Genomic DNA, 8,618 nt, shown 5'->3' on the forward strand with positions numbered 1-8,618 from the left:
TGTCTTTAATGTCAGAACATATAAAATAAGTGTTGAATAAATAATAATATATAATTATTAAACATGAAAAATTATGCATAGTTAATTACAATTATATTTTTATAAATTATATATTTATAAATTATTTTTATAATTAATTATAAATAAAGAAAAATAATTTTTCATGTGAATATGTTTTAATAATTAATTAATTATACAATTGAAAATTAATATAAAAATTGAATTTAAAGATAATTAGAAGAATATTTTTAAAAAATACTAGCTTTTATATTTCTTACCTCATACGAGCTTCCTGTAAGAACGATAGAACCAGATCCATGATCGGTCTGAACCCCGTGTAGATCGACCGCGAAACCGTTCGCTGCACGTACCTGTCACGGTTCGCAAAAGGTCGTTTAAGGTTCGCTCTTGCAATTACTATGCAAGTATTGTGCGAGTAGCAGATGCTGCAATTAGGATATTCATTCACCTGATATGGACTATTAGGTAGTGTGATGGATCCGGAGTTATGCTCGTTTTGCACTCCGTGAACATCGACTTCGGAAGTGCTGCCTCCTTCTCGTCTATCTTTTGAGGCGTTCGTCTTCTTCTTCGACAGAATGGTCATCTTGCGTAATCGATCGTCGGTGGTCGTTAGACGCGACGCTCGTTTAACAAGATTTTAGAAAAGAACCTCGTAGGCTCACGATCACTGCGCTTTGAATCCCGTACTTCCTTCCTGATCCACAATTACTATCCACTTATTTATTATTATTCTCAACGATATCTACAAAGTATACCTCGAAGTATGTTGATTTGAATGGAAGTTTTATTACTATGTCACTAATAAACTCTTCAGAATTTAAATCAGAATAGTGTTGCGCTGCATAAGAAACGCGACATGATAGCTTTAATAACCAACTACTACATTAATTCTTGTTATTTCGAATGTTTTGTCAGACAGCCATGACTACACTTGCACACACTACCAGGTTACCCACTACCAATCTATCGCATCGTATTTTCCCTATTTTATGTCGTCAAAATCCCTACATCAAATACTTATCAGTTGTCTTAAAAAAACACAAAATGTATACTTAAGTAAATATTTTGGATTTTTTTTAATTTTTATGTTATTGATTAAATATCACATATTTTTAATAATTAATTAGAAATCAATAAAGTAAATTTTTAGAAATGCAAAAATTTAAAAAAATATTCTTCTTATAAAATTTCTTTTATACATCTTGACGATAAACATGGTAAAATTTAAGAGTTTTTACAATACTTAGGGAAATAATAATAAAGTTCATCAAATTCTTTTATTATGTAGCACACCTGTTGTTACTAAGCTAACTTTACGTATGTATACTATTAATAACATACTTCACATATGTTGTCATATTTCCTTAAAATTTTCAACGACATTATGAGTACATAACATATGGATAGCTAAGCCATGATGTATGTACGTATATATATATTTGTCACTATGATATCATACTTTTAATAATATGTGTAAAATAATTTTTATTATATATGCATAAAATTTCGTATTTTCAAACTAATTATTATTATTAATTAAAATAAAATTTCATAGAAAATATAACCTCTATTATTTGTTTATAGAAAATAATATCGACACTTAGAAGCGCAACCCTCCATTTAAAGGGTGTTTTAAAATAAAGTACGGAGCACATGTTCATTATTTAAGTTATGACAAATATCATGATAAAAAATTGATGTTAGTAATAATGAAAAAACTTTTTTATTACACGTAAAATATTGCCTATTTACGGAAAAATAGGTTTTAAACATTTTTCTATTTAATTATTATATGTCCGAAAACGAGTATGGTAAATGAGTGCCTTAAAAGATCAAGATCCCGATTACGGGCCATCTTCTGCAAGTAATGAAAAACATCAACGAATTTATGAAGAAAATGGTATATATCGAATATTTGATCAAATTTATATGATACTTCTATTTGAATTTCTATTGTATCTAACCTATTTATACTCCATTTGTTTTAACATTGATCACTATTTTCTAACAATAATATTATAAATTAAATTAATAAAGTGTATTTATTTGTATTAATTAATAAATTAATTGTATTTCTTTGTATTTGCATTTTACTTAATTATTATTATTCATTTTATTTCATTTTAGCACGAAGCAGTACTGCAAAGAAAATAAATGCTATTATTGAAAAGGAATTTTCTCAAGAAATTAACACAAAAGAAAAAGAAGTTTTAGAAATACAAGAAAGATTACACAGAGCAACAAAAATTCTTCATTTATTGCGTTATGTTATTGTTGCAGATTTTTATAATCGTAAACAATGTCAAAATTCACAAAATGGAGAAACAAAGCAAACTCAAATTCATCCTGCAATAAAAGAATTAATTGGTAAATCACCAAAGATATCTGATAAGTTAAATATTCCCATATCAACATCAAGTGAAAGTTATTTTAATACATCACAATCAATTTCAATATCTCCATTTAATATCAATGCTACAATAAAAACAGAAGAAACTTCTGAACATTGTCGACTAGAGAAAAGAAGTAATGAAACAGATGAAGAATTAAGGCCAAAGAAAATTCCTCGATATATTCCACCAAAAAGTGGAATTCCAGAGTCTCAATATCCATCAAGAGGTATTAGACACAAGATACGAAAACGTATAATTATTGGAAATATTTCAAAATGGATTCCCCCAGAATGGAGAGAAGATGCAGCTAGTCATAAATGGACAATGTATGTTAGAGGAAATAAGGAAAATCCTGATATCAATGATTTTGTTAGTAAAGTCAGATTCTTTTTACATCCTAGTTATAGACCCAATGATGTTGTGGAAGTTACATCAACGCCATTTTGTCTATCAAGACGTGGTTGGGGTGAATTTCCATTAAGAGTACAATTGCATTTTAAAAGTGCTCTCAATAAACCAATGGATATAATTCATTATTTGAAACTAGATCGTACTTATACTGGTTTACAAACTTTAGGATCTGAGACACTTGTCGATATATGGATTTATGCAGACTCCCGAGATTCTAAACGAAATACGGGTAAATTTATAGATCAAGATATTAACGAAATCAAATATAATTGCAAAGTGAAATTAGAAAATGACAAAGATATTAATCCTATATTTGATTTCACTAGTAACAATATAAATGAAAAATTAAAATTAACAGATAAGATCTGTGACGTATTAGTTAAAAAAGAATCTTCAAGAGATATGAAAATTAGCGAAGATTTAATTAATACGAAAAAATTGCTATTTTATATAGAACTTGATCATGATTATTGTGGTTCAAAGTACTTAAATAATTCTGAAAAAAATTTAACTATTGATCATTCATTAATAGCATCAACTGATTTATCTTTGGATAAAACTGTCATAGAGTGTCAGTCAAAAGAAAAGAAAAAAGAAAGTATTGAAAATGATAATACAGTAGCAAATGAACTCTCAATGAATGGAGATTTAAATAATTTAAAAGTAAAAGAAGAATTAATTAACACAAGTATACCTTCGCTAAATGAAATTAATCAGAGCACATTGAAAGTATTTCCATTGAGTTGTTCCAAAGTTCACTCGAATCTTCGTCCTTTGGAAATTTCCATTCCTCCATTGTTTGAACCATCTGGAAATAAGCATGTCTTAGTTCTTCAGAACAATAAAACAATTCCTGTGGATATTACAGTTCCATGTATGGATGATAATTATAATAATGATTTAACGAAATCGAAAAATTTAAATTTATCTGCTTCTCGCGGTATTAGCTTATTGAAAAAACCTTTAGGTTCAGAAACTACAATTCAAATACGAAATACTAATGGAACAAAAGTACAACAAGGATTAAAACTCAAAGTTTCTAAAAGTATTCTTTTAAATATAAATTCAAATGTACCAGTGTTAAAAATAGCAGATAAAAAAAATTTAAATAATATTTTTCCTAATTTCGAAAAGGATTCAGTTACTGAACAAATATTAAAAATAAAAAATGAAGAGATAAAAGAATCAAAAGCATTACGTCAAAAAATCACTTTAGGCAAGGATAAATATAAAATTCAAAGTAAAAAAGAATTTTATGACGAGGTTTTTCGGACAATTGAAACTGCAAATATTCTAAATATTCAAGGCCTATTACGATTTATTATTAGAAGAATGCCTATGATAACTCGAGACGCTTCCGACTCTGATTATAGACGGTTACATCCTTATGCTTGTGTAAGCGAAGAAGAATTCTTTAGATACACTATAACAAAGCGAAATGCTTGTGAATGGAACCGAGCAAAAATGATATGGTGTTTTTTGAAAAAAAAATCATTTACAGAAGAAGAATTGTGGAGCATTAAAGAAATAATGATTTGGGCAAGATTGCATGGTTATACACCTCTTTCTCCAAATTTTAATATTCGATTAATAAAACAACAGAAAAGTTTGCCTAATTCAACAATTACCAAGTATGTTTCTACATGTACAGAGCCTGATACTTTTTGTAAATGGCTTCAAGTTAATCCATGTCAATCAAATGATAATTTAGTTGATTGTAATTCATATCACTCTACTGAGTTAGATATTGAGATTGATGTGGTAAATATTGATGTCACATTAGAAAATAAAAAAGAATTAAAAAAAAGAAAAGAAAATAGAGAATATGCAAATACGAAAATTACAGTATTGGAACTTGAAAGGAAATTAGAACCATTTTATGATTTTGTTTGTGAAACTGCTAGAGAAATTGGTATTAAGCTAATTTCTGAAGAAATTGTACCCACTGTCGTACATTGTGCGGCTAGTCGAATGATAATGCGAGTATGAATTATTTTATTTATTTTTATTCTATTTAAAAATTATTAAAAAATTTTCTATATATTTTTTTTAATGTTTTTAGGCTGTTGAATGTCTTACAGAAGATTTAGTTAGAATGTCTTTAGCAAAAGCTTGGGAAAGATGCAGTAATAATGGGTAAATATATATTTCCTTAATCTGCTTAAATGCTGCTTATATATTTATATACATTATAATTTATATATTTATATATGTTATAATGTAAATATCTTACAATCATGTATATATTTATATATATTATAATGTAAATATCAAATATATATAAAGAAAAAAGAATGGTATTATGGCTCCTTGCTGGTAATTGGTAAAATTGGTGTCTATATATCTCATTTTCATATTTAATAAAGACATCTAATAGATGCTTTATCTGTTAACTATATGAAAAGTATTATCACGCATCATGAAGTATAATTATGTAAAAAATTAGAGCAATTTAAATTACAAATTACAATTTAAAAAAAAAATTATAAAACTGTGAACTATATTACCATCCCTTTTTATATATATATATAATATGTTTATTATTATTATTATTATTATTATTATTATTATTATTATTATTATTATCACGGAATTATAACAGTCTTTTTTTATTTTATTTATAGATATCCAAAAATGATAGTTTTGGATGATGTACGTGGAGCTCTTTTAAATCGTGAAGAATTTGATATTTTTACAAATCACGGCTTAGGTTCAAAATACAGATTATCAATTATAGATTAATTTAAAAAAATATAAAATCTAGGAATTTTAATTATGATTATGTATGCATATGAATGTACGTGCGCGCACATGCGTGTGTGAAAGAATATTTAATATTAAGAAAAATAAATAAATTCTGCCATATTTGAAATATAAGCAATAAAGATAAGCTGCAACATGCGCTCCAATACAGTTCTGAAAACGGAAGCCTCGCATATGTACAAATTTATAATTTTGAATAAAGTATATATGAAATTTTGTATAAATAATTTTCAATGATGCTTAAACTAGTTTTTGAATTAAGCTCTTCTCTGCATAGAAACGAATTAAGTTCAATCATGTATTAGCTTTTATATTTTCTTTCATATATATAAATATATGTGTATTTAAATTTAAAAAAGAAAATATTAGAAAATATCAATTGATCTCTCACTGAACTGCATTTGATGTCCTGTCTATTGCATAATAACATAATCATTTTCTTGCATTGTTGCTTGCATTTTTAATAATGTAATATCTTTTAATCGAGGTGACATAGGAACATAATTAGATTCATCCATTATTCTTTGAAATTCTAAATTATTTTTTTCAATTTTTATAGAATTTCTATGAGATGTTAAAGATAAACTATTGGATCCAGAAACTCGAACATTTGGCAACCTTAAAAATACATATATATATGTAATAAAAAATGTAATACACTATATTAAATAATTTTACTAATAATTTTAAGAAAAGTAAATAAATGCAAACCTGCTTTCTTTCATAGACTCTGAAGCACATCTTTGTCGTGGAGGCAAAGGTGGGGGTTCTTCTGATGAATGATTGTAAAAAAAATGCTCTATATAGAAACTTGAAGTAGCTGCTGCATTTTTACTAGATTTATCAGATATTTCTTCATAAATTCCAGAAGTTAGAGAAATATCAGAAAATTTTCTAATATGATAATAATTACATGGTTCTGATTGATAGACATTCTCAGTTAGTTTATTAAATACTTTACAACTTATTTCTTCATATCTTTCATTTAACATATTCAATTCCATTTTTTTATTTGCTATTGAATAATTTTGCAAATGTTCATCATGAGATACTATTCTAATATCATTTTCACTTAAGCTTAAAAGCTTTCTATTAATTTGTTTGTGTCTTGGACCACGACCTTGAGTTACCAAATCTTGCAATAATTTGGGAGCTTCTAAACAAAACAAATGTAATTCACCAATTCCAGCACGAAAATTTTTTGTCGTATGAATAACACAAATGCATTTAACATCTTCTGGTCGTCCTGCTGTGACTAAATGAAACTGATTTAATTCTTCCCACTCAAAATTTTCTATTATTTCACCTGAATGAACATCTTTTATCATAATTCCTAATCTATTGGTTATCAAATCACCATATAATCCTGAACAATACTTTAATAATTAATATTAGAAAGTATAAATTTTTATATAAATAAAAATTTAAATACCTGTCAACCCTGATGCCTTAGAATGTGAATTATCAACCATAGAGATATTATAAGATCCTGTTATAATTTTAAATTTTCTAGGTTTTAATAGTTGTCTAATGTTTGCCATCCAACGTTGTGATTCTGTCTCTGAATTACCAGCTAAATAAAGTAATGGTTTTCTTTCTTTAATAGCAAATATACCAAAAGCAAATTGTTTAGATCTAGATTGAGTACGAGAAATAACGGCATTCAATGGTATTATTATGAAATTTTCTTTATCATTTAATGATGAATTATTATCATTGCCAATGCAATAATCAAGATGTACTTTAATGCCTAGTTCAGAACTAAGCTTTTGAAAGGAACACCAATGTCTTTTCCAAACTTTCCAAGGACCCAGTGTTCTCTTTTTAACTTTATGAACTTTAGATTTACTACCACAATATTTGACATCTAAAAATCCACAGATTTCTTTCTCAGCCATTTGTTTCTTCTTTTCTGAAAAATATTTCATTATTAATATCTACAAAACATAAAAATTAGAAATTTCATTAGAAATTTCAAAAAAAAATTTCATGTAATTTGAAAATGGTTTATTATAAAAATAATGAATAAAAAATAATATATTATTTTTAAATAATTATCTCGCACTCATTAACTTAAATGATAAAAAAATTTTTTTTTTGTCAAATAAAATGTAAAATAAGAAGAACTATCTACAATTTTTAAGAAAAAATAATAAAAATAAAAAACAAAAATGCTTAGGTAAATTGAGCGTACAGTTTACTATTTGCATTGTTTACTAACTTGCTTATTTTTTAATCTTAAACTCAGTATTACCAATAATACGAGAAATTAATCAATCAGTTGTTACGAAAATCAGAATTCCCTATATTTTTATATAACTTTATTTTATTTATAATCTGTTAAGGCGACAATAGATAAACGTATTTATTATATTATAAACTTGTTCTATTACAGATTTCATTTATTTAAAGAATTACATTATTATTAAAAGATTTATATTCGTATTCACGAAAATAAATGTTCAGAATGTTTTTTTATAGTTGGTATATTTGGTACATTTGTAATATAAAGAATTACAAATTGAGAGACTTCCAAATAAAAATAGAATCTTATTTTGATATTTTATGTAATAAATCTAAAAGATGGAATATAATTAACATTTTTTTTTTAAAGAAAAAAATTGATCTAAATATAAATATACACAATTTTTTTAATGATTATGTATAAATAATATGTGTAAATATTATAATTGTAATAAATAAAGATATAAATATTCGAAATATATATATTATAAAAGAAAAATATAAATGAATTTAGAATGATCACAATGCTTATATTTATACTGATTTAAAAAAAATAAATAAATAAAAAAATTGATGAAAATGAAAATAAAAGATTTCTAATAAATAAAAGAGGTTATGTGAATATAATTATATTAGAAAATGAATAATAAAAATAATTTTAAAAAAATTATTAAAAAAAAACTTTGGAATCAATTACAAAAAATAAACTGTGTTGAATATTATAATTTAATTGTAAATTCATAAAATTTTAAATAAAAAAAAAAACTTTGTATTTAATACGCT

The 8,618-nt window shown here is 25.4% G+C and overlaps 3 protein-coding genes across 5 annotated transcripts in view; 1 reads left to right on the plus strand and 2 right to left on the minus strand.

Annotated features, from left to right (window-relative positions):
- Positions 1–996, minus strand: part of LOC102681643 (OTU domain-containing protein 5-B) — a 4,138-nt gene extending 3,142 nt beyond the window's left edge. Inside the window, exons 1-2 of the mRNA XM_031512186.1 lie at positions 470–996; positions 279–371 (exon numbers count right to left, since the gene is read on the minus strand). Coding sequence (XP_031368046.1) covers positions 279–371; positions 470–607 — 231 coding nt within the window. The 5' untranslated portion in view covers positions 608–996. The remainder of the gene's footprint in view (positions 1–278; positions 372–469) is intronic.
- A 300-nt stretch (positions 997–1,296) lies between these two features.
- LOC102675960 (YEATS domain-containing protein 2) lies at positions 1,297–5,940 on the plus strand. Of its 3 annotated transcripts, none has more exons than XM_006619202.2 (5): positions 1,297–1,447; positions 1,609–1,924; positions 2,152–4,811; positions 4,891–4,964; positions 5,453–5,940. In XM_006619202.2, the coding sequence occupies exons 2-5, from the start codon at positions 1,840–1,842 to the stop codon at positions 5,568–5,570; spliced, it is 2,937 nt and encodes a 978-aa protein (XP_006619265.1). In that variant the 5' UTR covers positions 1,297–1,447; positions 1,609–1,839; the 3' UTR covers positions 5,571–5,940. The 3 variants fall into 3 exon arrangements, with proteins under 3 accessions (XP_006619265.1, XP_006619267.1, XP_006619266.1); XM_006619204.2 differs by having other exon boundaries at positions 2,152–4,807; positions 5,453–5,818; XM_006619203.2 differs by having other exon boundaries at positions 1,303–1,451.
- LOC102676294 lies at positions 5,914–7,864 on the minus strand. The gene is made up of 4 exons (XM_006619205.2): positions 7,786–7,864; positions 7,024–7,503; positions 6,303–6,957; positions 5,914–6,209 (listed from the first exon to the last, which is right to left on the minus strand). The coding sequence occupies exons 2-4, from the start codon at positions 7,487–7,489 to the stop codon at positions 6,005–6,007; spliced, it is 1,326 nt and encodes a 441-aa protein (XP_006619268.1). The 5' UTR covers positions 7,490–7,503; positions 7,786–7,864; the 3' UTR covers positions 5,914–6,004.
- Positions 7,865–8,618: the final 754 nt, after the last annotated feature.

This window comes from Apis dorsata, unplaced genomic scaffold (genome assembly GCF_000469605.1).
Source record: "Apis dorsata unplaced genomic scaffold, Apis dorsata 1.3 scaffold_397, whole genome shotgun sequence".
NCBI classification, from domain to species: Eukaryota; Metazoa; Arthropoda; class Insecta; order Hymenoptera; family Apidae; genus Apis; species Apis dorsata.